Genomic DNA, 27,483 nt, shown 5'->3' with positions numbered 1-27,483 from the left:
ACTAACACGTGACCCTTGCTAGCGGCCTTGTAAGCGAAGTTGTCGAGGGTCAGGGTTAGCGCGGCGCGGCAACCCCAGCTCCAGAATCGTGGCCTTTGAGGTTCGCCGAGCGACTATCACCAGCTGCTTCCACGACATCTCCCATCACAACCCACTCCGTCTATTCTCCACCGGTCACCGTCAACAACTCTCACCATGGTTAGTACCGCCCTTTTCGATAACGGAGGAAGCCATTGGACGCATGAGGACACCTGGCTCGCGACACGAAGCATGCGACAGGAGAGCAGCAGTACGAGCACTTGCCGGCATAATTGTTGACATAACTTGACGCCCTGCTACTCCTCGAGTTGTGTATCTTTCCCTCGCCCCGCAGGGTTTCGTCGATGCGTCCAACAAGTTCCGTGCCATAGGCTGCATAGGCTGGCTGAACATGAATACCGAACATCATCGCTAACATGGCCAACAGTCTGCCCCACGCGCTACCTCTCCCTCCAACACGGCCTCTTCAGGCTCGACAACCGCGCGTCCTGCGTCGCCAAAGCCCCCGGGTGGCCCTGCGACTGTTATGCGAAGGAAAGCTGCCGCTGACCGCGCCGAGAAGACCGCAAACCTGCGTCCAAGCAGCACAAGGGCGGCCGGTGCCGGTGGTAGCTCAAGCACTATGCTGAGTAAGTGTGCCCCGAGGTGGACAGATCACGAGAAGAGATGGAAGCTACAAAGAGCGAGCTGTTTTGAGGATGACAGTAGAGGATATGACACAATACGATTAGCAGAGATGACATTGGAGGACTTGGCTAACGTTTGCTTGTAGGGCTATACACTGATGAGTCTCCCGGTCTGAAGGTCGACCCCGTTGTGGTCATGACCCTGTCCGTTGTCTTCATCTTCAGTGTCGTCGCTCTGCACGGTATGAACATCCAATCCTCGCTGACCAGTATCATACTAACTCTCACTAGTCATCGCCAAGGTCATGCGCCGATTCTCCGCATAGACGCATCGCTAGATGAACCTTTTCACAATATTTGACCGATTCCCCCACGTTGAGGTTGGCCCTCTGTTGCGGCGACCACAACATTTCTCTACACCTCGATTTGCGATTACCCGTGTTCTTTTCCTTAGCAACTGTTCCCGGCCATGGGCACAAGTATAGAGAGCATGGAACGAACCGGAAAAGCTATTTACCAGGATATTCACCTTGACTGTTGACCCGGGCGGGACAATGGGAAGCTCGTATGGTCAGGGACTGCTAGTTTTGCTTGCTGTATTATAGGTTCGCATCGGAATGAGGAGTTTTGACAACCCGTGTTTGTAACAACCTTTGCCGTACTACCGTGCAATGATGGAACCCGAAAATGACTGAGGCTCTAGCACATGACAGCAGGACAACAAACAGATATGATATCCCTGTCTTTACCCCTTCCTTTGTCACAGCAGAAGCAGATTCCAGGAACATGACTCTTCTCGCTGACCACAAATGCCTTGTTGAAAGGCTCTTGATTTGTAGATATCTATCGTCATGAGTTCGTCTATATAAAGTATCCTCCGTTTGTTGCTGGATCTCGACTAAAATAACGCAAAGTACAGAGGGGTATTCTAACTCAGTTTAACGCAACCAAAGTCCGCATAAGATAGCGAGACTCAGATAAGACGACTAACACGATCAACCTCGATCTTAAACTCCTTCTTTTCCCCAATCACCAGCTTGGTTCCAGACTTGGGTGCACTTCTCCCGGAAGCGGTAGCTCTTTCCATCTCCTCCCTCGTAATGCTCTGGCTTCTATCTCCGACCCAGACTTCTGCTTCATGTCCACGATACATGTGCGCGGGACGAAAGTGTTCATCTGCCGTCATCAAGATGTCATTTGGCGCAGATGGAGATGCTCGAGACGACGGACTACCCGACTGCATCGGTTCGAGAGAGTTGGCGCGATCTTCGTTTCCCATGGACTGTTTACTCGTCCGCCGACTTGGCAGTGTGTCCATCAAATAGGATTCAGAGATGTTATCCGTAGATCCCCTGTGATGGTGATGCCCAAGTCCTTGTCTCCTCGGTGGTAAACCGGTACTCGCAGTCGTACTAAGTCCACTTTCCATTCTCATTCCTGACGTCCCACCACTCGAGCTATGTCCCGGTCCATAGTGCTTATACGTACTAGACACATACTCCTTGTCGAAAGGCTTGAGAAAGGGGCCCATGCCCGTAATTGTGGATGACATGATTGCGTAGCCCATTTGCCATTGCGTGGCTACGACGTAGTCAAAGGTGAAAGTGACCCCGCGCAGGCGTTGATCGAGGTAATATAGGCGTACTCCTGCAATTGCGATGACAGGTAGGCGTGCGCCGAAGGCCAATATTACGAGCAGCTTGGTGCGAAGACGCATTTGGAGCGAGTAGATTAGGTAGACTGCTGCGAGGAAGATGAAGAGTTCGGTTATGATGTCGAAGGTGCCTATACTCAGCCATTTTGGCCACTGTTTGGTCGTCAGCAAAGACGAATGATAGTTCTCGGGACTTTGTATCGCTTACCCTGTTTGTACAGTTGTCAGCATCTATGTAGGTTTGTGCAGGGTTACATGGTATGGCAACCAATATGACCGACACCAGTGCCCATACACAGGACAAGGCTACGAGTGACCATGATGCGATGCGGTGCGCTCCACCAGGCGATAGTCGTAGGTACAGGAACAGCACCGATAACTTCGAGGCGAGTATCACAAAGATATAAATGATTTGCGACGCGAAACCTTCCTGTTGCGAGTGTCAGCCGTGGTGTTCCTAGCTGTTCGGCTTTTTGCTCGGGCGGCTGCCCTGCGTAAACGCCAGAAGGATGCAAGGAGCCGATGACACCTAGGCGCGGATCTAGGGAGATCACTGAATCACTTAAACTAAACGTCACTCACATTCCCAAGCTGCTGGAGTTGCGATATCGGTACACCAGCCTGCGAGGCACCTAATCCAAGCTCTACCAGGTGGAAGATGATGCCTGATTGAACGGTGTCCAGCAGGGTTGCCGCTGAGAGCCACCAGTCTGCGCACACAAGATAAGCATATCGTCTCGACTTGTGCAGGCAGTGCAATGTAAGGAAGACTTACCATCGGATCGCCATTCTCTTGATTGCCAGCGCAACCATACTCGAATGAGAAAACAAGACCAGACAAAGGCCAAGACAGCTGCACCGGTCACAACGATCAGGCCGCGCTTGTCATCCGCTGTTATAACGTACGGCGGAGGGATCACCTCTCCTGCCATGGAGTATCAGGGAGAAGAACAATGGGCAAAAGTACAACAGAAAGGAGGCCATAAGATGTGAGCAATGTCTGACGCACAGTCGGAGGACACTTCGGGCTCTATACAGCTGAAGCCGCGTCTGACATGACCTATTTCTCCTGTGGTTGAATGCCTAACACCAATAAGAACGGGCGCGGATCTTCCTGCCCATTACCCTCCTTGCGTGCTTCCTCATTCTCATCGCTAATAGGAGGACCGATTGTAACCCATGTACACGGTTCACGACCTCGGGACGGATCTGTTGAAGAAGGCCCATGATCCTAAGCGAGGCATAACCAAGACCTCTAACGCATAATAGTCGATTGGCCTTTGCTGGCGTCAGCGCCACCGTATCGCATACGAAGGCGCGGCGTTTTGCGGAATGTCAGCCGCAACCTACAATACGCTGATAAGAGGTGGAATAGCTTGCGGATAGCTTGCGGATAGCTTGCGGATAGCTTGCGGATACCTAGCTTTGCGTTCACGGTTTACTGAACGGTTGAACAAGTAAAAATTCTCAAACTTTACCGCTCCCACGGGTTTTCCGCTCGGCTGCCACAGACGGATTTGATATTAATGTCCGTCTTAGCATGAAAACGGTTACAGAAGCAACAAATCATTCGATGATCAGCAACTCGCCAATCTGGAGTCGATCCTGTTTCATCACCACGCGAGGCGGCAGAAGGTCCAGAACGAATTCTTCCGAAGCTCTTACGTGACTTCCGCCTCTTACGGCTTGTCATCTCGGCGCCTTTTGCTTTTTACATGAGCCGCGGCAGATGTGGCTGCATGCAATCAATCCACGACTCCTGCCTCTCTAGACTAGGGTCCAGCCGCACCAAACCCCCATAAGAGGAAGCGGGCCGCATAGTGTCGCGCTAGCGGCAGGGTAGTGGAGCCTGGACAGACTCCACGCCAACCATACGACGCAGCCGGAGTGGACGCTATCAGCACCGCGACGATCTCGTTGGCTGGCATGTGCACCCGAGCACACCTGCGCCCATTGAACCCTGATTCCGCTTGACAAGAATATGCCGGGAGTACGATGGAGTCTGGGATTAGTGGTCCCACCCGTGGAAGCGGCAGACAAGGCATTTGGCACCAGCTGGGCCAGTCCATCTCCCAGCATGTGCATGCATTCGTGGCCGCGTGGGAAATCCCTTTCTTTACTTCTACCGCAGCGTTTCGCTTGTTCCATCTTTACCTGTTTCTTGGGTCCTTTTTAAGTTTATCCGTGGCGCTGCGTTCCTGCATATTCGCTTCCTTTTTGTTGTGCTTTGGGTATGGCCGCTTACGAGAGCCAACCGCTTGGGAGTATGGACAAGCAGACTACTTTGGAGTCGCGAGCGCGTGCGACGAGATCTATCGACGGAGACGAGAGCGAAGAGTACCATGATTCTCTCAGGGGTTACACCAGAGCCGATCATGCTGACATGGAGCGTATGGGCAAGGTGCAAGAGCTGAAAAGAAATTATCGACCGTTGTCAGCATTGGCCTTCACCGTTATTCTACAAGGAACATGGGAAGTTCTTTTGACGTAAGCAACCTTAATGAGACTCACAGGCAATGAGAACTGATAACGCCATAGTGCAACCTACCAAGGTCTCCAAGATGGAGGTCCAGCAGGTCTTATCTGGAGTTTCGTCTGGACCTGGTTCGGTTTCAGCACCGTCATGCTGTCACTCGCAGAGATGGCGTCGATGGCACCGACCGCAGGTGGACAGTACCACTGGGTTTCCGAATTCTCGCCTCCTAGTGTCCAGAAGCCATTCAGCTACTTCATCGGCTGGATGTCAACATTATCATGGCAGGCCGGTACTGCATCTGGACCTTTCCTTGTCGGTACCTTGATCCAATCTTCTGCCACTGTAATGTACCCAGAGTATGTGGCTACCAAGTGGCAGGGTACACTCATGGTCATCGCCGTAACCTTCTTGGTATGGGTCCTTAATATCTGGGGCGCAAAGGGCATGCCTATCTTCCAGAACATCATGTTGATCGTTCACGTTTTTGGTTTCCTGGCCATCATCATCGTCTTCTGGGTTTTGTCGCCACGGGCTACTGCTGAAGCAACCTTCACGCAGTTTTACAACGGAGGAGGCTGGAACTCGAATGGTTTGGCGCTCATGGTAGGCCAAGTGTCTGCCATCTATGCTTGCATCTGTAAGTATACCTCTCTGCCAAGAACTCTCATTGAGATTGTACTAATGAGCGATCACAGGCTCTGACTCTGCAGCCCATATGGCCGAGGAGATCAAAGATGCTGGCAAGACTGTCCCACGCGCAATGATCGGCGCTTACCTTATGAATGGCTCTCTTGGCATAATCTTCCTCATCAGCTACATGTTCATGGTTACAGATGTCGAAGCTGCGCTTGAGGGCGACTATCCCCATATGTGGGTCTTTGCCCAAGCCGTATCCTCCGGCGGTGTGGTAGCCCTCAACGCTATTCCCACAGTCCTCATCTTTGCCGGTACTGTGACCTTCAACTTGTCGACATCGCGTCAGACCTGGGCATTTGCCAGAGATAGGGGACTGCCATTCAGCGACTGGATCAGCAAGGTAAACCCCAAGTTGGAGGTTCCCGCCAACGCTGTAACCGTTACCTGTGCCATCACGGTTCTGCTCTCGCTCATCAACATCGGCTCGGATACCGCTTTCAACGCTAGTATGTTTTCCCATGATTCTACGCATCATTCCACAACGATAACTAACGCACTTTAGTCATCTCCCTTAATGTTGTCGCCCTTATGATAACCTACATGTTCTCTATTGGCGCTGTCCTCTACCGACGTATCCGCCACCCCGAACTCCTCCCCAACTGCCGCTGGTCCCTCGGAAAGTGGGGCGTCCCCGTCAACATCGGTGGTGTCCTGTACTCCACACACGCTTTCTTCTGGTGCTTCTGGCCTGATTCCACACCTACAACCCTGGAGTTTTTCAACTGGGCTTCCGTCATGTTTGTTGGCGTGGCCTTTGTAAGTTTGATCGATTATCTTGTTAGAGGACGTAAGCAATACAAGGGTCCAGTCGTCCTTGTGGATGGATACAAGGGGGAATGACAGATGCGCGGGTTTAGCGAGCGCATAGGGGAAGAGGAGGGAGAAGAGATTGACGAATTACTTGGATTCGACGCTAATAGATCTGACGGTGAAGACGAAGATTGAATATAGACTTTCTCACCTTTAACCACCTCACACTGATGCTGTTACGTGCGAAAGTAATGATGAAGAGTTGTAGTATGCCCGACAGCTCTACAGTCGCTGTATGAGCATACTCTTCTTTGATCATCAGAGACCATCGTGATTGTACTTAGGTATCACGCGAGAGCTTTGGTGAATGTTTATCCATGGATGCGTGCTCACTGGCGGGAGGCCTGACGTCGGAGTAAAGTCAACGAGGTCAGTTTGGCGTTCCGGTGCATATGTGACTAATATTAGGCTGTTTCGGAATACCGTTGAGCGATTGTGTCCTGAATGGTCACCTTGGCAGGACGCGAAGGATGGGAAGGTGCAGGCGTGGTGGGGCATCAGATAAAAATTTGCACCGGATGATGCTCGGATCTGATAAGATGCACAGCTTCTCGCCAATCGCATCCAGAGACACCGCGTCCGCGACGACAGTGGATCGCTCGTGAACTCGTGTATAGCCTAGCAACCGGCAAGTTGATTGTTAGTCGATTTCCGATGTCGGTGTGATGTCTGTGTGGTGCGCTGGCGCCATATAGAAGTGGGCGTTCTGCCACATGATTCCGCAATCTAATCAGATCATCTTCTTCTCATCCCACCCACCCATCTCTCCTTCACCCCCACGACCCCTCCTTTATCAGATTAAATCTTCACAATGAGGCTTCAAGGCGTTACGGACACACTGGGCAACCTTAGCCTATCAAACCCTCATCGCGTACTCATTGTCGGCTGCGCATACGGTGGTATCTCTGCTGCCATCAACCTCCTCGACTATTCCCAAGGAAAGGCCCGACAGAGTGTATACCCAGGCCCAGATTTCCAGGGTGTGCGAAGTAGAAGAGGGGTTGAAATTACTGTCATCGATGAGCGCGATGGTTATTGTGCGTCACTCTGCCCCACTAGCCGAGGCTTAACATCTTCCCTGTCCCCACCTCATCACCTCGCGCTACGAGAGCTTCTACTGATGCTTGTGTCTCACAGTCCACTCGGTTGGCGCGCCGCTCGCACATGTTACACCAAAGTACACATCCCATATGTGGAAGAGGTTTAGCCACCTCAACGAGCTAAAGCACCCGAATCTGCACTTCAAGCACGGCAGTGTCAAGAACATCAACCCTGAGGCCAAGGTCGCCGAATGGTGCGACCGAAATGGCAAGACCCAACAGCAAGCATATGACTACCTTGTCATGGCCACCGGCCTGAAGAGACATTTCCCTGCGGTCCCAAAGTCTGGAAGCTTTGAAGAGTACCAAACAGACAGCAAAGCCTTCATCTCGAAGATCACCGGCGGTGACCCATCGAAATGTGAAGGCAGGAGAGTTGTCGTGATTGGCGCTGGTGCTGTCGGTGTCGAATTTGCTGCTGAGATCAAGCAATATTACCCACAGATTGATGTTACACTAGTGCACTCACGAAGCGAAGTACTTTCTTCAGAGCCACTACCATCAGATGTCAAAGAACGCGCGAAGATTTTGCTCGAAGAAGAGGGTGTCAAGCTGGCTTTGGGTAACCGGGCAACCATTACAGAGCTACCAAATGGCCAGTTCACCGTCACACTCGCGAACAACGAGACAATAACAGCAGACTTCGTCATTGACTCAACGAAGAAGGGCACACCAACCACCGATGTCCTACCTACGGAGTGCCTGAACGAGGATAAAGAGATTATGGTACACCAATCCCTAATGTTCAAGGACACTATCGCGAACTCATCATCTCACTTCGGCGTTGGCGATGTAATCGCATGGTCAGGCATCAAGCGCGCAGGCAGCGCGACAGTCATGGGCCAAGCCGCTGCACAAAATATCTACTCCGACATACTCAACTCCGAACTTGCTCCCTCATCCGAACAATACATCAAGACAGAGCTACCTGCATGGGATGCCGTCATTGGTTTAGCGGTTGGCAAGCAATGTCTGACCTACGACCCAAAGAATGGCATCAAATACGGTGTTGAGGTCATGAAGGGATACTTTGGCGAGGACCTAGGCTGGTCGGCGAACTTGAAGTACCTTGGTCTCACGGATGTTGTGGAGAGGGCAGACAGCCCGGTAGAAGAAGTGGAGGCCACAAAGATGGCTGAAGTGGGCATCAAGCCAGTCAGTGCGCAAGCATAAGCATTTGTAGACAAGAGTCTACGCAGGCGTTTAGGTACAGGTACATGACAGCGAATATCATTTTTATACAATTGGACTGTAGGCTTACATATCGCGCATCTATTGGATATAACCGTGTCGCTGGAGATCAAGGTACAACGTAACAGGACATATTATGCTTACTCAAAAGGGGCAGCTGTCGAGCAACCAACGGAAAATTGCAAACAGTAATGACACATAAACATCGGTTGCGCCACATGTATGCTGTGTGGCAGCCCGTTACCTAAAATGTGTACAGAAATAACGACCCGCCTGTTTTTGGACGTGGTCCGGGTTTCGTCCACAAGGCGTATTCAGGCCTCCGCATCTACGTATGCAGACACTCTCAGTGCTTACATGGTATACAAAGACCATATGTTCTCAGGACACGAATTCGAATCTACACAATCCAGACAGCAACATGGTTCATATTTCCCAGATCAAAGAGAATAACGCCCAGATCGATGAGAAGTCGGCACCTCGTGTTGCAGTGTTCGTTGGCGGAACCTCGGGCATTGGGAAACTTACGCTCAATGCGATAATTAGGCTCGGAACACGCTTTAAAGCTTATGTCATTGGGAGGCAAGAGAGTGAGGCAGCATTCAAACCATTCATCGAGGAACTGCATCTGGCGAACGCGAATGCGAGCATCATATGGGTTGAAGGGCAGATCTCGTTGCTATCCGAAGTGCAGCGGATTTGCGATCACATCAAGAGACTCGAGAGTAGTATCGACCTCCTCTTCATGACCGCGGGGTATGTGAATTTCAGTGGAAGGCATAGTACGTTACTCCTATGCATTTTACCCTTAACAATGATGAGTCGAAGACTTATATCTCTAGATACATCCGAAGGCTTGGAGATAAGCCACGCACTGGAATTTTACTCGCGGATCTGCTTCACGCAAAATCTCCTTCCTCTATTACGCTCCTCAGATCGCGCGCGCGTGATGAGTATACGTTCAGGTGGGATGGAAGGTGACTACTTCTTCAACGCAGACGATCTCCTACTCGAAGCCCCAGGTGCATTTGGAGCCATGGCTTCGGTAAGACATATGGGCAACATGAACACGCTCGCACTAGAACGTATCGCTCAGATGCCAGAGAATAGAAACATCGTTTTTATGCATTGTCATCCAGGTGGCGTGCGGACGGGAAATCTCTTCCGTGGGTTCCAGGAAGGGTCCTGGGGTTCATGGTTGGCTGCGACATTCATGGATCCGCTTATATGGCTTATGGCGTATAGGGAGGAGGAAGCTGCTGAGAGGTACCTCTATCAAATTACGAGTGCGGCTTTTGGAGGGAAGGGTATACCATTGGGTACAGGCGTTATCGCGGGGAAGGACACAAAGGGAGGGAGGGAAGGGAGTTTGTTTCTGGTGCATCATACTTGTGAGACGACGCTGAATGAGGAAAAGTTGAAGAAGTTAAGGGTCAGCGCTCAGGACAAGGTTTGGATCAAAACACAGGAGATTGTTGGCCCGTATGTTTAGTCTCTCAAGGCTTACGTACAACTTACTGGCTAGTGTATTGAAATTGCTGATCAGGTCACTGGCCAGCAATTATGACCCCAGGATTCTGAGTGAACATTGTAATAACGGCTGAAAAGCAGATCCGTTGGGATTCATGGAGTTTGCGGGGATCCGCAAATGGCTTTAATTAGCGATGAAAGTGGTGAAGAAGGTCTTTCCGTCTATCGTAACACTGTAGCATTTCCGAATATTAAATATCAGGAGACTGATTCGTAAGTTGTCGGAACATATTTAGTGATCGCGAACGACTGGGTAAGTGACGGACAAGTACGGGGGATGAGAGGTGTGGCTGCAAATAGGGTACGCTAGGGAGGTGGAACCTGCTCTACCGCATTCCGATCCCCGTTTCGCTGCACGTTGAACTGACGTGCATCATGCACCATGCATCCCAAGATAACTCGCCTTATCGTCACTCATCTCATATCCACCATGGAACGTCTGACAACAATGGAGCAGTTTCTACAAACACCCGCTTGCTCTGTGTTGTGGCCATTGTGCTCATCCGGCTGATGTCTGCCGCGCCATCCTGCCTCCCGTTTCCAATCTCCCGCACAGCCCGGCACTCCGGAAAAGGGGCCACGGTGGCTCGTAATGCGAATAACCCTAACGGTCATCGTAATGTACGTCCTTTTGTGATGATACGACTCTGCTATCAATTGTCTGGAAGCGCTTGCGAAGGTCCTCAAAACAATGGATCCCCACATATCATGCGCGTTGCAGAGATTGTCTCCAGTGGAGTCAATCGACGAGTACACGAAAACAACAACTTGCGCCTGTTGGACCCGCTTGCCACCCGCATTCCGATATGCTCTCAGGCGTTCTAGAAGCGGCCACTAGCTCATTTCCGCACATCTTGGATGTGAACGCCTGTTCGCATGCTGGCCGATGCGAGAAGGGGCGTGTCATGGTTGCACAACTAGGCACCAGAATAATCGGTATCCATCCGAGGCCCCCAGTAATGTGTCTGTCTCTTCCACATCGTGTTTACCTCTTCCATTTCGCATAGTGTTGACGCGCGCTGTGTTTCCTGTATTTGTAGTATCTCTTAATCGTACTCGCGCATTTAGCACGTTATATTCCAGCAAGCGTATATTCGGCCCGAGTCATACAACCCCAGATTTTCCCATACCATGTTTCCCAGTGTGAAGGACCGAGCGCGGCAGTTGTTTGGAGAAGCTGCCATACCCGATACCGCACCACTACCTCCGGTCGCGACAGGAAGGAGAGGCGCGCCACTGAAGGCGGCTGCAGCTACGAAGGCGACCCCAGAACCCAAGACGCCTGCGAAAACATCCAGAGCCGACGCAAGGTCAAAGAAAGATGCCGCACCGGTGGTCGAGGAAACACCAAAAGCCATAGGCGCATGGCCGAGTCCTTTTGCTTCACTCAGCACGAGAACATCGCCACCAGCGACAACCACGCCGCCAACGCCATCGAAATCGAAATCGTCGTCCAAGACAGCTACTGCATCGAAACCAGTTGCACCCTCAAAGTCAGAGAAGCCTTCCAAGGCCGAAAAGTCGGAAAAGACGTCAAAATCTGAGAAAACCGAGAAATCGTCGAAGTCTGACAAAGCTGAGAAGGCTGCAAAGGCTGAAAAATCTTCCAAGTCTGACAAGAAGTCAAGTTCCCGACCGAAGACTCCTCCGACTCCCAAGCCTTCTGGGTCTTTCTTTGGGGGCGCAGCTAAGACTGCTACGCCTGTGAAGAAAAAGGTTGAGCCAAAACCTGCGCCCGAACCTAAAAAGACCTCGCGCCCTAAGCTCGATACCCGCACCTCGTCTCGTCCAAAAATGGAGCGAAGCTCGTCATCCTCTTCCCTCGAAGACGACGACGAATACGGTGATCTCCGCGCTGCCTGCCTTCGAGAAGTATCTAACGTCACCGGTCTCAAGGGAAAGAACCTAGCAATATCTCTGCGACAGCGATCCTCTGGTGGTTGGTATGCGGCGCTGAAAGATGTCGGCGCGGATAAATATCTGAAGATGTGGATGAACCGCGACAAGACATTCAAGACGCAGGACGAAGCGTTAGAGGCCTATTTGGTGTTCGTTAAGAAGATGAATACGGATATGAAGCTTTTTGGACCAATGAGCCCAAAGACTGGGAAGACCAAGGGTTTTTTCTAAACTTTTGACGAACCATCCGACGCGTCAACGTACCGACGCAACCTAGACGTGTTTATGAGAACACGCCACTGTAACATATGTAACACTACGGAGACCGGCATCATTTTTCAGCGAGGCGTTTGGATCCTTCTGCGAGCCCTTGCTTGACTTTGTTGTAAGATATGTAAGATATGTAAGATTACGCGCTATTTGGATTTTTTTTTACTGGCGTTAAGGACGACGAAACGATCTTGCGCGGCGACGTACTGGGCCGGTTTGATTCGGTTCGCTATATACCCCACTCAAGATCTTTCACTCCTCACGAACGTGGCTTTGTTCGTTGATCGAACGGACGAATACGCCATTTACATACACTTGTAATCTATAATACTTCTTTCCGGTCACCCGGCTTTATCTCATTTGCCATCTACGGACAACTGGCCGGCCATACAAGATCACAGTGCTTAGACCTTCGACCTGCCACAGCTTTTATTTTCCATATCTAGTCCTGGCCATCTTCATCTTTTCCCAGGTAAGGATAGAGGTGCTTTACACCCTCCAAATCCCCGTCGCTAACTTTCCACCGTACGTCAATAATCTCCAGATTGTCTTTCTCGACTCTACTCGGTGGACCGAACCCAATACCGCGGTCCTTCCAGAACGCCAACGGCACTTGCATTACGTCGTCTACATCTGCTCCGTCGTTGGCAAACTCTGCAGAGCTATACAACATGATAGACTCATCATCAAACTCCAAATCGTGCTTGATGAACAAGGGCCAGGCTTTTCCATCTTTGTGAACGGGGTCAACATGATCGATTGTATCAAAATCCTGGATAGCCGTGAAATCGTAGAGAAGAGCTAAACGATAGTCGTTGCAAACTTGCTCCATTCGGTGCTTCTTCGATGCGTCGACTTTGGCTTTGGCCGCGGCATAACCCCGAACTTTAGAACAGTCAAAGTGAACGTAGTCATCACGATCATAACGCTGATGCTCATGCCAGAAACCGAAGATATGACCCAGTTCATGGGCAACAGTCGTGTGCCAATACTCCGCCGGGTACTTGTTCTTGAAGTTGATACTGAGATGCGTACCATGGCGACCCGGTGAATCACTCCATTCCGCTGGTATGTAACCCGTGACCGAAGAAGCCTGGACATCGAGGCTCGTGGACTCCTGGATAACGGCAACATCATGCGGATAAGCATCATTCCAGATCCAAGGATCGGAATCCTTTTTGCGTTGGTTGTAGCAGTGGGGCCATTGATCGTGTTGGACCTTGTACTCATGGAACTCAAGTGAGTGGCCGCTCTCACTGCCAGCGTTCCCAATCTTGTCAGTCCAGAGTTTCCAAGCTGCATTAATGTCGTCGGCGAAGTGAACGCGGGCGTTCACGTCTTCGAAACAGTATGTCGTAAGGCCGCTGGGCCATGTCGTTCGAGGCAGTCCAGTCTGACACGACGGTTAGCTAGACAACGCATGTTGGTGTGGATCCAAATATACCATGGTCACGATCTCAGTCCATCTACGATTCAGTGACGAGGATTCATCACGAGGTAAGAGCAGACTGGAGATCATCTGTGATGTTGTGTGGGTGTCATTGGCTAGATACTTGAAGCTGTTAAGGGGTGGTGGACAAGCTACGGCTGACGCCGAAAAGACGAAAAACAATGACCAAAACATTATAGTAACAGTCAATGATGTGGAGGGTATTTTCGCAAGGGCTAGTAGGTGTAGAAATTATATACATAATGGGAAAGGTAAGGCAACCATTCTAGCTGAAATAAGGGAACGTCAAGTCGAGTGAGCGCTCACCTGTCACAACGCTTTCCCGAAAAAGGCGATTTCGTGCATTCTAGTGAAATATTGGGCCTGCTGGCAACAAAGAATCGTGATAACATACCGGACCGTGCTGGGCTGCCTAGACGATGATCTCTGGTGTGATCCACCCCCAACTACTACTTACTGTATGTCACAAAGACTCGTAACGTCATCTAGCACTTTAGTTCCATTCCTTTAAATGAATTCTTTTCTAGCCACTAAGTCACACTGTCCAACGAATTGTTAGCCTAGCCTAGCAAACACAGTTTACGAAAAGACCAGGACATGTCAGCCAACAACTTTTTTCGACTCAATCATTGAGATGCTAATATAGAAAGAATTGAGTCTTAGTCAATAGATTCGAGATCATGTGTCGGAGGAGATGACTGGTAAGTGTATCTTCTCATACGAGAAGTATCGAAGATATAAAGGACTGACAGCTATACGAGAAGAAGGATTGTGAGGTATAGACACAGCACAGATAGCAAAAAAGATCTGGATATGGCGAGGCTCGAACCCGCATCTCCACGCCGGCGAAGCTCCTACCCCACCGGCGATTCCTTCAGGAAGACCCTTCGAGCAGGGCGGCGGCGTCTTGACCATTTAGACCACATACCCTTTGATTGGCATTCGTTACAGGCAGGACCTTTTATACAGCTACAAAATCCCAAGGTTCAAAATAAAAAAATGTGTTATAGATTGTACAGATTGCCTTCATGATGTTTGACCCATCATCTGTATACTAGTTGTATCCAGACCTCAATGCAAATGACAATGTGATAATGAGAAGCCATATAGCCGTCTTCCTTCTGAACCGGTGCTCTTCGCAAGAGCTCTTATCACCAACTCTTTCCAGTCAAAGGAAATAACCATATTCTTCAAGTCGAGCTCAAACAGGAATCCCCTCTCACTGTTATCCGCAAGACTAGTATCGACACCGTCTGCAAGCCTCATGCAGAACAACAATTTCAAACAACCCTCACTCTCACCTCGGTAGGTTGCATATACCTCCATTTGCGTGTTGGGGCCATCGCACAGCCACTGCTCCTCGGATTGCTTCAGTAATTGTCGAACATGATGCCGAATGATATAGAGCTGCATTTGGTCCGTAGGTAAAGATTTCGTAAATGACCATTGAACGCAAGTTATGTCGAAATAGACGCGTTGGTGACCTGGCGAATATCTTATGAAGATGGCACGACGACAGTCTATATTCCTGTTCCGATGCTCGATAGACAAGCGTAGGTGGGTCGGGATAAAGGTGCTTCTGATGTAGATCTCAACGCCGGTTCTGAGAGAGCGAGAGACGCGACGGCAGTCATTCCAGAGATGGTGTGGGTCTTTGGAGTATGAGAAAATAGCAGCCCATATTTCTGGGGGCAGGTAACCCATCGTATGTTTAAAATAGGGCAGAGATCCTTTGCGAGCAACGTGGCAATAGTCTTGGTGGCTTAGCTGTGATATATGGAGAAAGCAAGAATTCTATTTAGAGCTTCGGGCCTTCATTGTATCTCAAAAACTATTTCATTATTGGAAAAGACTGATGATATCGTGCATGGTTACAGTACCATGGTTACAGTAAAGTCAACGAAACCGTCGGTATACCGGAAACACTACAGTAAGCGCAAATGATACGATTCATGAAGGTGAAAGAAAACAACGTTATCGATTGCAATATATCATGTATTTAGTGGAGGTGAGCAAGACCAGAGTGCATTATTCTGTAGCTATTACGTAAGCAGACCCTGGAGACTAGCGCGTGGAGCTCATAGTCGTGTTGCGCGACGGTTGTACAGCTACCATCACTCTTGTAGCCTTGCCATACACCGACCTTCTCGCGCCTGATCTCCTGCTTTATAGTGAGCCACGAATAACTTTGGGCTCCGCTTTCCCAAGATGCCGGCCACGGTCCAACCATCGCACGCGCCGCCACCGCAGATCCCAGGCTTCCAGATCCCGAACGACGAGGCGCATTCACTCAAACAAACTGTTGCCGAACTACTCGAACGCGAAAACCTGCGCTTCCCCGGAGCGCAACCCGTCTCATTCGCACGCGAACATGTTACTGAGCTTCAGCGCAACGAATACTTCATGTGCGAGAAGACGGACGGCTTGCGCTGCCTCCTCTTCTTACACTGGCGGGAAGGACCAACTGGCGCTTTCGAGCCTGTGACCTTTCTGATCGACAGGAAGAACAACTACTACAACGTCGAGCCTCCCTTTCGGATACGTCATTATCTGCACCCCAACGAACCCGAGCCCTTCTTGTTCGGCACCATCCTCGATGGCGAGCTGGTTCACGATCAATACCCGGGCGAGCCTGCGCCGCGCCTCAACTTCTACGTTTTCGACTGTCTGGCGGTGGATGGCACAAACGTGACGGGCAGGACACTGGACAAGCGGTTGGGTCGATTACACGATTGGGTCATCAAACCATACGAGGCCAACTTGACGAGGACCTTTGGAAAGAACATCACGCCAGCCGACCTCAAGCCGTTCGCTCTTAAGGGAAAGAAGACCTACTCTGCGTATAAGCTTGAGGACATGTTCAGCAATATCCTTCCAAACCTCAGACACGGCAATGACGGCCTGATCTTCACCTGCGTGTCTACACCCTACCAGTTTGGTACCGATAGGCATATCCTCAAGTGGAAGCCTCCCCACGAGAACACCATCGACTTCAAGCTCCGCCTTGGCGAATTTCCACTCATGGACCCACAAGACGGTGAAGATGGCCCCATTACCGACTACGACGCAATGCCCAGCCCCATTCAATTGCTCGTTCAGCACAACTCGAACCACTACGAGGTGTTCGCCACCCTGTCTCTCACTCCAGCCGAGTGGGAGACCCTCAAATCGCTCAATCAACGTCTCGACGGTCGTATAATAGAATGTTACCGTACAGAACGCGGGCAATGGAAATACAAGGCGGAGGCAGATGGTACCCCACGCTGGCGAGACGACAAAAAGGACGCGAACCATATCAGCACAGTTAACAGCGTGCTGGCTAGTATCGAGGCTCCTGTAACCGAGATGGATTTATTGGCCAACGCAGAAAATATCAAGCGGGAAACTTACCGCCTGCAAGGCAAGCTGGACCAATACCGACCTCCCCAGGACGGTGAGCGTGAGGCCAAGAAGCGGAAATATAGCGACTCAGGCTTGAACGGGCAATGATAGATGGAGTTTGTTTTTAATCTTTAACCACGAGGCTTTCTGGTGTACCATTAGCGTATCGTCGTTATTTCGATATAGGCGTTTATCACGGGGTTCCGGCGCGTTCAGGCAGTATATGATACCCACGCTCAATTGATATAGATGGGGCGGCTCAAATCGACTTTTGTTGCTCCTATTACTACTTTCCTTGGTCTCCTTCCGCCACAGGCGTCTGACATCTCGCGGCGCATACCAACCTTAATTAGCAGGAGTCAAGCACAGGGTGAATCGACTCATCTTTGAGTGGTATCTGGTCATGCACGTAGATTGTTGCAGTATTGAGACGATGATTCATATAGTAAGAAGACCTCAATTCTATCTAGCTCGCAGGCTCGAGCTCGGTCTGTTTTCCATACAGGACACGGAAGAAAAGAGGTGTCCAATATCCCATTCCCAGATCATGCCATGTAGTGGTACTTTTGCATCGCATATATCATTCCACCTGAACACTCATATGCGCGTTTATATCGATACAATGATCATCCGATCGATCGACAGAGCCCATAAGGTAAGCCCTCCACTCGGAACCGACATACAAGAACGTTGCTCAAAGTACGCCCCAAAACACCAAGCAATGGCTAAGCGAGTGACGAGACAAACGACATGGGGCCAATAGTAACATGTCTGATTGAGTACATAGAGATGAAATTCGTAAAGTCCTAAGACGCAAGGAGAAACATTGGGAAGGATGGTGTCTGTCTCTTTGCATAATGCTCGCTAGCAGATGCGTGTAGGTGAAGATCCGAATCATATACAAGAAGATAGTGCTGCTTTTCCTGGCAACACCACAGAATCTAAGAAAAGATGAGAATCTAAACCCTCAGGCGAGGCAATTATCTCTAAAGAGATGTTAACGGCGAACGCTGTTCGCAGGGGACGCATTTCTGCTTACTCTGCCACGTCGCTGATTGCCTCCAGCGGCCTGTTGGTGCTGGGGTGGCATATACATGCCGTATGGTGGGTACATGCCTGGCATGCCCTGGCCGGCAAGGTTGGCGGGCTGCATCATCGGTGATCCGTTGAAGCTGCCGGGACCTGCAACGGGCGAGGCGTTGCGATAAGCATCCATACCCGGAACTGGGCCTTGGAAGCCGTTCATCTGAGGATAGAACTGACCCTGTCGGGCCAAGAGCTGCTGGTATTGCATCTGCTGCTGGTTGTTCATAGCCTGCATGTTTGGCATGTACATGGGTCCACCACCCATTGGGTACTGCTCGAAACCGTTGGACTCCATGCTTGCTGTGCGCTGAAGTGCGACAGGGTCGTAGCCAGGAGCCGCTCCTTGGTAGAAGTTTCCAGGATTCGGAGGTCCAGACGCAATGCTATCCTTAGATGCTGGTCGAGTTGCGGAATGTTCACGATGACCAGGGCCGCCACGAGTGGAGAGACCAACTTCATCCATAAGTCGCTTGTAGCCTTGTTGGGGCTGCGCCTTGATGCGCAGCAGCACATTGCGCACATTCTGTACCACGTCCGCCCGAATCTGCTCATCGAAGAACGGAGTGGTCAGCACCTTGAAGATCAAAGTGGCACCGCAGTTTTGGTCGGCCAAGATGCTTTCCAACACCTGGTCATTGGGAGAGAAGAACAATGCTTGCAGGATAGTATCGCGGGCCTCTGGTTCGTTGCGTTGGTTGATTATCTTCAACACGGTGAGATATGCAACCTTGTGTGTGCAGAGGTGAACAATGTGTGGGACCAAACGAGGAGCCAACACGGTACGTCTCCTTGGGAAGGTGCAAGTGTCGAGGAACCAAGTCAGGAGCAAAGCACCGTTCGCGTTGGTCGCAAGCTGGACGCTGTGGAGAGCAATCGCAGCAGCTACCATGCGCTGCTGATCCTTGGTAGCGTAGTGGCTCTCCAAGCAAGCTCGCATGGCACGGGCACCGAATCGGCCCTGAGCGAGATCCCAAAGTCTGCCCAACATAACCTCAAAGATGAAGTCGTTGAACTTCTGGTACTTAAGACAGCCTTGCATAACGTAGTTACCGAACTGGTCGAGGAAGAGCGCCATGGCATATGGCTGAACAGCATCCACGACCATCTTCTGCATAGTCTCGGACTTGGAGACATCGATGATCTTCTGGGCAGCCCATGTTCCATTCTTGTGCACACCAATCTTAGCAAGATGAGGAGCGATCTCGCGAAGCATGGCTTCCTTGGTAGGCTCCTCGCAGAACTCGAACAGCTTCTGCACCACAGTGTTACCGAGGTAGTCAGAGGACAGCTCAGCGATTTCGGGGAGCATGGCCATAGCGATGTTCTCAATGTCCTCCTTTGAACAGGACCCGTTATCGATGCGCTTGCGGATCTCTCGCAGTCTGGGAGCATCGTGGATGCGAGTGTGGCTTGGCTCCTCAACAGACGGGATCTCGTCGACATAGTTGTTGAATTGTACAGCCTTCTCAACCTTGTTAGTGATCCGTGACTGTTCATCGTCCGTGGCGCCCAACTCCTTCACGATCTGGATAATGTCGGTGCGGATGTCGCTGAGCTCCGGGGTTGTCAAAGGAACGTTTGCGGGGATGCTGTTCATTTTGGTAGCAGTGGCAGAGCCAGCCGCGCCCTCAGCCTGAGCCTTTGACATTGGGTCAGGGCTCGGTGAAGGGAACAGACCGTTGTGACCAGGGGTGGCCGCTGCACTTGGGATCTTAGCGTAGCCAATGCGGACGGGACCAGCACCTGGGAAGATCTCCTTTCCGTTCAAAGTCGACTTCGCTTGAATAGCGCTCTCGAGGTTCTCGTAGTTGACAAAACCGCAGTTCTTGTGGGTAAGCACTCGGGTAGACTCGATACCACCGTACTGGGCGAAGATAACTTGGAGCGATGAAACCGTGGTTGATGAAGGGATGTTGCCAAGCCATAGAGATCGAGTAGGTCCTTCCAAAGTTCCGTCATCACCCAGGTTGTTACCTGGCAAGTGAAGCTTCTTGACAGCTTCAGTAAGATTGTACTCGGCGTCCTCAGTTAGGTCACCAGATCCCATGCCATTGTCGAACCGTCCCATAGCGGGCAGGTAGTTGCGCATCATGCCCCGCGAAGGAGCATCTAGCACACCAGCAGTACGGGCTCGCGGACGCGCGTTGGAAGCGAGATTCGCGAATGCTTGCACTTCAAGGTTGTGCTGGCGGACAGCTTCGTGGATGAGAAGAGCATTGGCCTCTGCAGGGGTTATGGCACCGCTGTACCCACCATACTGGTCCTCCTCGTCCTCGGCATACTTCTCCTTGGCATTGACAGAGTAGGATCGGAAGCGGTTTGCGCTGTTCGAGTTCTGGCTGTTGGCATTCCTCTGGCTCTCGAGGAGGAGCTCAATATCGGACGGAGCCAAGGTTGCTCGCGCAGGTTGGGGCGTATCGACTAAACCAAGGTAGTCAAGAGTTTTGACATCAGTGTCGGCAAGCGAATCACGCGAGAAGGAAGACCTAGGCGAGCCAGGCCCGTTGGAGGGTACAGAGGCAATGCTGTGAAGTGTGCTGCTGCGGTCACGGCCGCTTGACCAGCCATTGGAGAAGATTGGATTACCAAAGGCAGAGTTGGAGGGAGGCAAGTAAGCACCCGGTCGTTGGGGCATTGAGCCAGCACGGAGACGCGAGAGCAGTGCGGACTTGGCAGCAGCGTTTGTGGATCCGAGAGCACTGAAGCTCGAGCTGTCGGTCGGTGTACCCGGGCCGGGCTTGAAAGGGCTTGTGGAGGGCGTTGGTCGCGAGCTCTTGGGGAGCAGAGAGGTGCCGGACATGAGGCCGGGAGGGGCAGCGGAGGGGGAGAAGCGTGAGGGCAGAGTGCCAGCGCGGGCACGGCGACCCGAAGCGGGTGCAGCTTGTGTCGTCTCTGGCATGGCGTTGTTGAAGTCTGGGAAGCTCAAGTTCTCGCTGTTGGGGGATTCTGGGATAGTCTCACGCAGCGGCGTCGAGTTACCGCTGGTAGGAGGTCCCCACATTTGCGGAGTTAGGCCCTCCTGTGCCTGAATCTCGCGTGCACTGTCAGGGTGTTAGCTCGAGTCGAGACTTGTTTCAGGGTGCGACATACCGTTTGGAAAATAGTCGGCCGCCATAGTCATGCGAGGGGGAGCCATTGCCGAGCCTCGCACCCGCAGCGGCGGCACCCAGTGGGTTGGCGGCATTGCCATAGGAGCGGAGAGAGCCGCTGTTGGGGGGCTCGACAGGCGAGGTGTTGCCGGTCGAGGAGCCCGAGTGTGGCGGCTGGGGCAGCTGGGGGATGTAGTTGAGGTTGATGTGGTGTTCGGGGCGGTTGGTGGGAGCCATTATGGATTACAGACCCTGTGGTGACCTGGGTAGTCTATACGGGAAGAATAGTCGTGGTGACTCGGTTACCAAAGCCAGGGTAATGGTGCGAAGGAGGGTTGGTGCCGGCCAAAGGAATGTGAGGCGGAGAGGATTATTGCCAGCAAGACCGGGCTCAGCGCAGCGCAGCCTGTGTGTACGGTGGAGACGACGACACCCGTTGGATCCAGTCCGGATGCGATGGTGGAGCTTCAGACGGCGGGCTGTTTGCCGACAAGGAGTGACGGAGGATTGGCGGTGGTCGATTATGGACCTGTACAGCGGCAGGCGGGCGGAATAGACAGATCACCGGAGTGCCTGGAGAACAGAAGTAATAGGATTAAGCGGACGATGGCCGATTAAGCATCCGAGCTCGGGACGAGGCCGATACAGCTAGTTGTCGCAGGAGGGGAGGGGGAGAGGGCGATGGAGCGATGGAGCGATGCGCAACAGAACAGAGGGAGTGGTGAGGTTCGCTTGATAGAAATGGGGAGCCACCAGGAACACGAGGGAAACTAGCTCAATTGGGAGGGCTGCCAGAACAAGCACGTTACAGGTTACGGGCACGATCTACGCGGTCGGCTACGGTTGCGGGCGGGCTGTCCAACGTCGAGTGAGGGTTTCTATTGCACGGCAGCTGCGCATTGCTTTTGTAGAAATTCAGGGGCTCGCAACTCGTCGACTACCAGTCCTGCAATTGTGTCCTTGGTCGGTGGCCGCGGGACGAGGGCAGCGCATGCCCGCTACCGTCTGAAACACAGAGGCGCGTCGAGAAAGTCCGTTACTCCAGAATCTGACGTGGACACTGTGTGCCTCTGGCCGCTTTGGGGCTGTGATTGGCCTGCTGCTGCTAAACATGGATTAACGTGCACCTGGGGTCCTGCATGCCGACCGACGGCCTATCAAACTTTGTCCTCGACCAAGCTGCAGCAGTGCCCTCTCTCTCTACCGTCTCTACACAGCAATCTGCATTGCGCCCGCTCAATTGCAACTAGAGTATGGAATACATCACATCACTATAGCCTGCAATGCATGTCCACGCAATCGAAACAAGCTCTCTTCTAGAAAACATGCACGTCAGACCACTGCGGATATGCCTTTGTCCTGCATGTCCTGCAAGTAGACAGCCTGACAGGCCATGTAGACCCAAAGAGCTTTAGTGAGGCGTTGACATGACATGGTGCGGTACCTTGGAACGACGTTTATCAATCATAAGCACGCTATGTTTCAGGTCCCATGGATCGTGCCAAGTCTTTCCCGCTGACTTGGCGACATCTCAATCGCCCGTCGCGTCATTCGCAGGCGCGTGCTCTCGATCCATCGCCGACGACTGCATGCAATTCAAGACACAGTACAATCACGTCGCTTGAAACAACCCACCAAACCCGCATAATACCGCAACGCCAGACGGCCCCGCCGCCCTGCAGTCCATGCTGGATAGTCGTTCACCCCACAGTTGGAGCGCATAATCCGTGTCTCATGGAAGTCTTCTGGAAATCCGCACCACACCCTTGATCGCTGCCGTCCGACTCGCTTTGCCTCAGGCTCCATCCGCCTCGTCTGCACCTTCCGCGCCTGCCTCCGCGCCTGCCCTCCAATCTCTCTCGACCACCATGTCCGAGCAGCCACCTCAGATAGTCATGGAAGATGCCCCGCCCTCTCCTCACGATGACGAGTCCGAGGCATCCCAAGATGAGAGCGAAGAGGAAGCGCCCGCAGAGCTCATGGTCAAGACCAGAGCCGGGCGATCCAATGCCGGCAACCGCATGGCCAACCTGCTCGCCAATGCGGCCGAGGAGGAGGAGGAATGGGGTGAGGAGTGGGAGGAAGCTCCAAACGAGGAGGAGTTTCAGGGCGATGCTGTCAATGAGCAGGAAGACTACAACATGGATTCGTCATCATCAGACGAGGATGACGATGGCGCCGACGACGACGATGCGGGCGAAAAGGAATTGCGCAAGGCAGAGCGACAAGAGCGGAACAAGAAGCGCAAAGCCGCCACAAACCCCTTCACTGCACGAGTCGCCGCCGTGACACGCAAGAAAGTCAAACTCGATCTCCCGCGTGCACAATCACCCACGCTCGCCCCTCCGCGCCCCAAGAAGAAGTCTGAGAGGGCATCATGGCTGCCTACCGAAGAGGATGGCCCGGTGCGCATGTCGATGCGAAAACAGACGGTAGCCAACAAGGACGCCACACTGGCCAAGCTGAAGGAGAAGGACCGGAGGCGCGATGACACCCTGGCCATGATGAAGGCCGCAGAGGCGCGGAAGGAAAAGTCCAAGGAGAAGCCATTAACGCAGGCCGAACGGCTTGCTGAGGCTGCCCGAAATGAGCGCATCAACAAGAAGACTCTACATAGATGGGAAGAGGCAGAAGAAGCCAGGGCAGCAGAGAGGCAGGCGAAGATTGACGCCCTGAAGAACCGGCAAATCGACGGGCCTTTTTACCGATACTACAGCGGTCCGGGCATCTGGGTCGACGACAAGCTCAAGTACACAGGCAAGGATGCGCCAAGTCTGGAGCATCTCGAAGAAAAGCTCAACAAGGAAATTACGGCTGCGGAGGCGCCAACGACACAGCCAGAGTCGACAAACTTTCCGGTACAAGCGCCTGAAATTCATGCGGATGAGCAACCATCATTTCCGTCTCTGGATCCATTCAGTAGCTCATCACAGATACCTTCGATACCAGCAACGATGCCACCACAACAAGATAGTTCACATCAACCATGGTCAGCAGCAGCATCACAAGGCGGTGACGTTTTCATGGGCTCGTTTGGCATGCAACACCCTAGCACTGTCATGTTCGCACCTCCGAATCAAGATTCGTTTCTCTTTGGCATAGACCAATACGCTCAGAACCCGCAATCCCAGTCCATGCATGGCGACGAACTTCCTCCTTTTCCCTTTACGGAAGCTTCTCCCTTCCAGAACCAATATGCGACCTCACAAGCAACTCTCTCCCAACAACTACACCCATCTCTCAGCGATCATTCTCTACTTCAGCAGAACGGTGATCCAGCAATAGGGACCCAAGCCCTCATTGCACAATTCCAAAAACCAGCCTTACCTCCTCAGCCACCACGACGCAAAGTCATACGTCGAGCTCTCCGCAATCTACTAATCCTGTCAAACTTTCCCAACCTTGACGCCCCACAAACAACATCATCGCGAGCCAGAACAGCAGCCTCACTCCTCAAGGAAAAGGACAGGTCAGCCTTGGTGCAACTCTATGCTGCGCTGTTCAACTGGACTCCTGCCGAAGCTACAGAGTACATACAAAAGACGCTCATCGCGCCACCGAAGCCACCACGGAAGAATGCTGCGCCAAAAGCCGAGCCAGAAATCGTGCTCAAACCAGGACAAAAGCTCTGTCCCATTACCAACACAATCGCCAGATACCGCGACCCCGAGACAGGTATTGCGTATCGTGACGCACGCGCTTTCGGTGTATTAAGAGGTGTGGTAGGAGGCGGTTTCGTGTGGAGTGGTGATTTGGGATGCTACGTAGGAGGTCGGGCGAGACCATTAGAGAGTATGGGAGGCAAAGGGTTTTTGGGTATGCCGCCAGCAAAAAACGTGCCCAGACGATTCTGGGAAATGTCAAGTCCATCAAGGAAGGTCATGGCGCCACCCCCGCCCACGCCTACTCCAGCAACAAAACTGCAGACGCCAGTCCAGGAACAAGTGCAGAGTGTGGAACAGCCCACGCCGGTGGGACAAACACATGGAGATACCATTGTTGTTGCTACACCGTCCGTGGGTGGGAAACAAAGTTCTGCGCCTGTCAAGGCGGAGACTGCTGCTGGGTCGTGAATGCTGGATCCGTAGATACCATTCTTCTCTGTAACAACACGCACGATTTCCACATAATATCAATAATATCATTCTGACACTCCTGGTATCCATCGCGTTACAAAACCACTTATCAAGGTCTTCCCAAGAGATTGTTGAAGTCACTGCTCAAGAACGCTGAAGATCCTAGCGGTATTGTCTACAATGTTACTGACAACGCTTTTCTTACCGACCTTCAGGACATGTCAACTATCATCGAATCAGCTCCGACTATGTTCAAATGTCTACAGCATACTTCCAACGAACTAGAAGTAGAGGTGAATAGTGAAAGTGAAGGCGATTTCCAGTTAAATCGGAGAGTGACACCAGTACCATTTCTTCACTGAATACTACGCTACGGACTGCTTACCCCAGAACCACCACCCTGAATGTACACCGTGAGTGTCCCTGTACGAACTGTAAGTGAGACATGTACTAACTTTATGCGCTTACATCTAGACTCGCCGTCACGATAGATATACACGGCGCTGGTCTGATCACCCAAAGCTCGCCCATCTTCAGGAAAGGCATTCCTCTCAAACCAAAACACTCGCAATCGATCGATTTGGCACCCCGATACATCATCAAGACGTCTGCGCACGCCCGTACAACGAGAGAAACCATCCATCGCCCCTCCCGTAAGCCGCGTGTTTTACCCAACTACCCACGATGAAGTATATTCACGCTATCATACTCATACTCATCCTTGTCGCCTTCTTCTGCTGTTTCTTCGGCTACTGTCTGATGAGGAGCTGTCGGAGGGCCGTTGATCTCGAGTTTCAAGAAATAAACTACATGAGAGATGTTGAGGCGCAGGCTGGAGGAAGCGTTAGTGGAGGAGCGAGGAGCAAGGATGGTAGTAAGACGAGGAGTAAAAGTGGAGGAGCAAAGAGTGCAAGAGCAAAGAGCGAAAACGGACAAGGCAGCAAAGCGACGAAGAGTGCTGGGAGTGGAGGTGGAGCAGCGAAGAGCAACGCCGGTGGTGATGTTGCAGGATGGAACGCTGGTGGAGGTGGAGGAGCTCCGTGGGACGCCACGCCTGCGGGAGACAGTGGTGTCAAATGGTAAAAATGGCTGAGACAAAAGGAAGCATGTTCATGAGTAGTTTGGAGATATGGAAGAGGAAAACAACTACCGAGACGGAAGACGACTCAGCGATACTGCCTGTAAACTATCATAACCATGATATGATCGAGGCACCTGGGGAAGTCGTGCACCGTGTAACGTCTAATGCGAGCACGAGCGTCTAGAAGACGTTGTACAAGTTTGTCCCTCGAGCATGTACCGCAATTGATATTAAGTTCTCGGGAGCCTTTCTCCCTCGATGCTAGATGGGAAAACAAGCGCTGAGTATCGAGCCATTGAAACTTAACTTACCAAACTCATTTGTTTTGGCGTGTGTTGCTACTGCGTTGGTGTGTTCGATGGTTGGATGCCATATTGCACAACGTACCGGATGTTTGCTGCATCGTTGGCCCTCGACAAACTTACTACAGCCTAGCTAAACGACAGCAGATATCTATCTGGTTGACAGTTGCTCCAATACAACTGTCTTCCTACTCCCCACCTTTGTTGGCGTTTGAATGCTCTTGCCCCGCTTCAATCCTGTTCCTTTATTGCCCGTCATGGCAGCAACCAACCTCATCATCGCGCTTGTTTTCGCAGGCGTCTTCGGCGCAGCCTTGATCTACGTCGCCCTTTGGTTCATTCATCGCTACATCCATCAGAGCTGCTGTGAAATTGAGCATTGGTGTCACACACTCTTTTCAAGTCAAGCAAGGCCACCGCCATGTGTACACATCGGAAAAGGGGAGCAGCGAGAGCCGCCGAGGCACCAGTCGAGATCCACGAAGAGGGAGAGAGAAAGACCTGAGGGATCGCAGACCAGGAAGTACTACGAGCACCGAGATGGAGAGAGCCACGCTGCTCGTAATCCGAATGCAGGCTGGGCGAGGCCGATGCTACAATTCAATAGTTCTACGCAGCCACAGCAGCCACAGTCATACGGACAGTTATACTATCCTTCGCTCGAACAGAAACAGTGGCCTAGTGCGAACCAAGTCGATTACCCGTCGCGAATACAGCAACAGGTCCC

General features: G+C 51.9%; 11 protein-coding genes across 11 annotated transcripts; 8 read left to right on the top strand and 3 right to left on the bottom strand.

The window, feature by feature from the left end:
- Window positions 1-195: 195 nt before the first annotated feature.
- Window positions 196-991, top strand: AA0111_g11462 (hypothetical protein; the record flags this gene model as incomplete). The annotated part of the gene is made up of 4 exons (XM_028645331.1): window positions 196-198; window positions 467-668; window positions 812-907; window positions 957-991. The coding sequence occupies 4 exons, from the start codon at window positions 196-198 to the stop codon at window positions 989-991; spliced, it is 336 nt and encodes a 111-aa protein (XP_028500965.1).
- Window positions 992-1,638: 647 nt separating this feature from the next.
- On the bottom strand, window positions 1,639-3,251 carry AA0111_g11461 (hypothetical protein; the record flags this gene model as incomplete). Its single annotated transcript, XM_028645330.1, has 4 exons — window positions 1,639-2,472; window positions 2,528-2,749; window positions 2,902-3,029; window positions 3,095-3,251. 4 exons carry the CDS (start codon window positions 3,249-3,251, stop codon window positions 1,639-1,641), a joined length of 1,341 nt encoding a protein of 446 aa, XP_028500966.1.
- A 1,301-nt stretch (window positions 3,252-4,552) lies between these two features.
- On the top strand, window positions 4,553-6,331 carry AA0111_g11460 (hypothetical protein; the record flags this gene model as incomplete). The annotated part of the gene is made up of 4 exons (XM_028645329.1): window positions 4,553-4,806; window positions 4,858-5,432; window positions 5,491-5,937; window positions 5,994-6,331. 4 exons carry the CDS (start codon window positions 4,553-4,555, stop codon window positions 6,329-6,331), a joined length of 1,614 nt encoding a protein of 537 aa, XP_028500948.1.
- Window positions 6,332-7,112: 781 nt separating this feature from the next.
- On the top strand, window positions 7,113-8,574 carry AA0111_g11459 (hypothetical protein; the record flags this gene model as incomplete). The annotated part of the gene is made up of 2 exons (XM_028645327.1): window positions 7,113-7,338; window positions 7,439-8,574. The coding sequence occupies 2 exons, from the start codon at window positions 7,113-7,115 to the stop codon at window positions 8,572-8,574; spliced, it is 1,362 nt and encodes a 453-aa protein (XP_028500937.1).
- A 439-nt stretch (window positions 8,575-9,013) lies between these two features.
- Window positions 9,014-10,084, top strand: AA0111_g11458 (hypothetical protein; the record flags this gene model as incomplete). The annotated part of the gene is made up of 2 exons (XM_028645326.1): window positions 9,014-9,374; window positions 9,435-10,084. 2 exons carry the CDS (start codon window positions 9,014-9,016, stop codon window positions 10,082-10,084), a joined length of 1,011 nt encoding a protein of 336 aa, XP_028500936.1.
- Window positions 10,085-11,253: 1,169 nt separating this feature from the next.
- AA0111_g11457 (hypothetical protein) lies at window positions 11,254-12,252 on the top strand (the record flags this gene model as incomplete). The annotated part of the gene is made up of 1 exon (XM_028645325.1): window positions 11,254-12,252. The coding sequence occupies one exon, from the start codon at window positions 11,254-11,256 to the stop codon at window positions 12,250-12,252; it is 999 nt and encodes a 332-aa protein (XP_028500933.1).
- A 481-nt stretch (window positions 12,253-12,733) lies between these two features.
- Window positions 12,734-13,738, bottom strand: AA0111_g11456 (hypothetical protein; the record flags this gene model as incomplete). The annotated part of the gene is made up of 2 exons (XM_028645324.1): window positions 12,734-13,684; window positions 13,736-13,738. 2 exons carry the CDS (start codon window positions 13,736-13,738, stop codon window positions 12,734-12,736), a joined length of 954 nt encoding a protein of 317 aa, XP_028500932.1.
- Window positions 13,739-15,949: 2,211 nt separating this feature from the next.
- On the top strand, window positions 15,950-17,230 carry AA0111_g11455 (hypothetical protein; the record flags this gene model as incomplete). Its single annotated transcript, XM_028645323.1, has 1 exon — window positions 15,950-17,230. The coding sequence occupies one exon, from the start codon at window positions 15,950-15,952 to the stop codon at window positions 17,228-17,230; it is 1,281 nt and encodes a 426-aa protein (XP_028500935.1).
- An 872-nt stretch (window positions 17,231-18,102) lies between these two features.
- Window positions 18,103-21,534, bottom strand: AA0111_g11454 (Pumilio domain-containing protein; the record flags this gene model as incomplete). The annotated part of the gene is made up of 3 exons (XM_028645322.1): window positions 18,103-18,108; window positions 18,162-21,249; window positions 21,299-21,534. The coding sequence occupies 3 exons, from the start codon at window positions 21,532-21,534 to the stop codon at window positions 18,103-18,105; spliced, it is 3,330 nt and encodes a 1,109-aa protein (XP_028500934.1).
- A 1,631-nt stretch (window positions 21,535-23,165) lies between these two features.
- AA0111_g11453 (hypothetical protein) lies at window positions 23,166-25,370 on the top strand (the record flags this gene model as incomplete). The annotated part of the gene is made up of 1 exon (XM_028645321.1): window positions 23,166-25,370. The coding sequence occupies one exon, from the start codon at window positions 23,166-23,168 to the stop codon at window positions 25,368-25,370; it is 2,205 nt and encodes a 734-aa protein (XP_028500929.1).
- A 687-nt stretch (window positions 25,371-26,057) lies between these two features.
- On the top strand, window positions 26,058-26,456 carry AA0111_g11452 (hypothetical protein; the record flags this gene model as incomplete). Its single annotated transcript, XM_028645320.1, has 1 exon — window positions 26,058-26,456. One exon carries the CDS (start codon window positions 26,058-26,060, stop codon window positions 26,454-26,456), a length of 399 nt encoding a protein of 132 aa, XP_028500928.1.
- Between the last annotated feature and the right edge of the window lie 1,027 nt (window positions 26,457-27,483).

The sequence above is a fragment of the Alternaria arborescens genome (genome assembly GCF_004154835.1).
Source record: "Alternaria arborescens strain FERA 675 chromosome Unknown contig_50, whole genome shotgun sequence".
Classification (NCBI taxonomy): Eukaryota; Fungi; Ascomycota; class Dothideomycetes; order Pleosporales; family Pleosporaceae; genus Alternaria; species Alternaria arborescens.
Note: the sequence above shows the minus strand (reverse complement) of the source record. Positions and strands in the feature narration are given on the sequence as shown.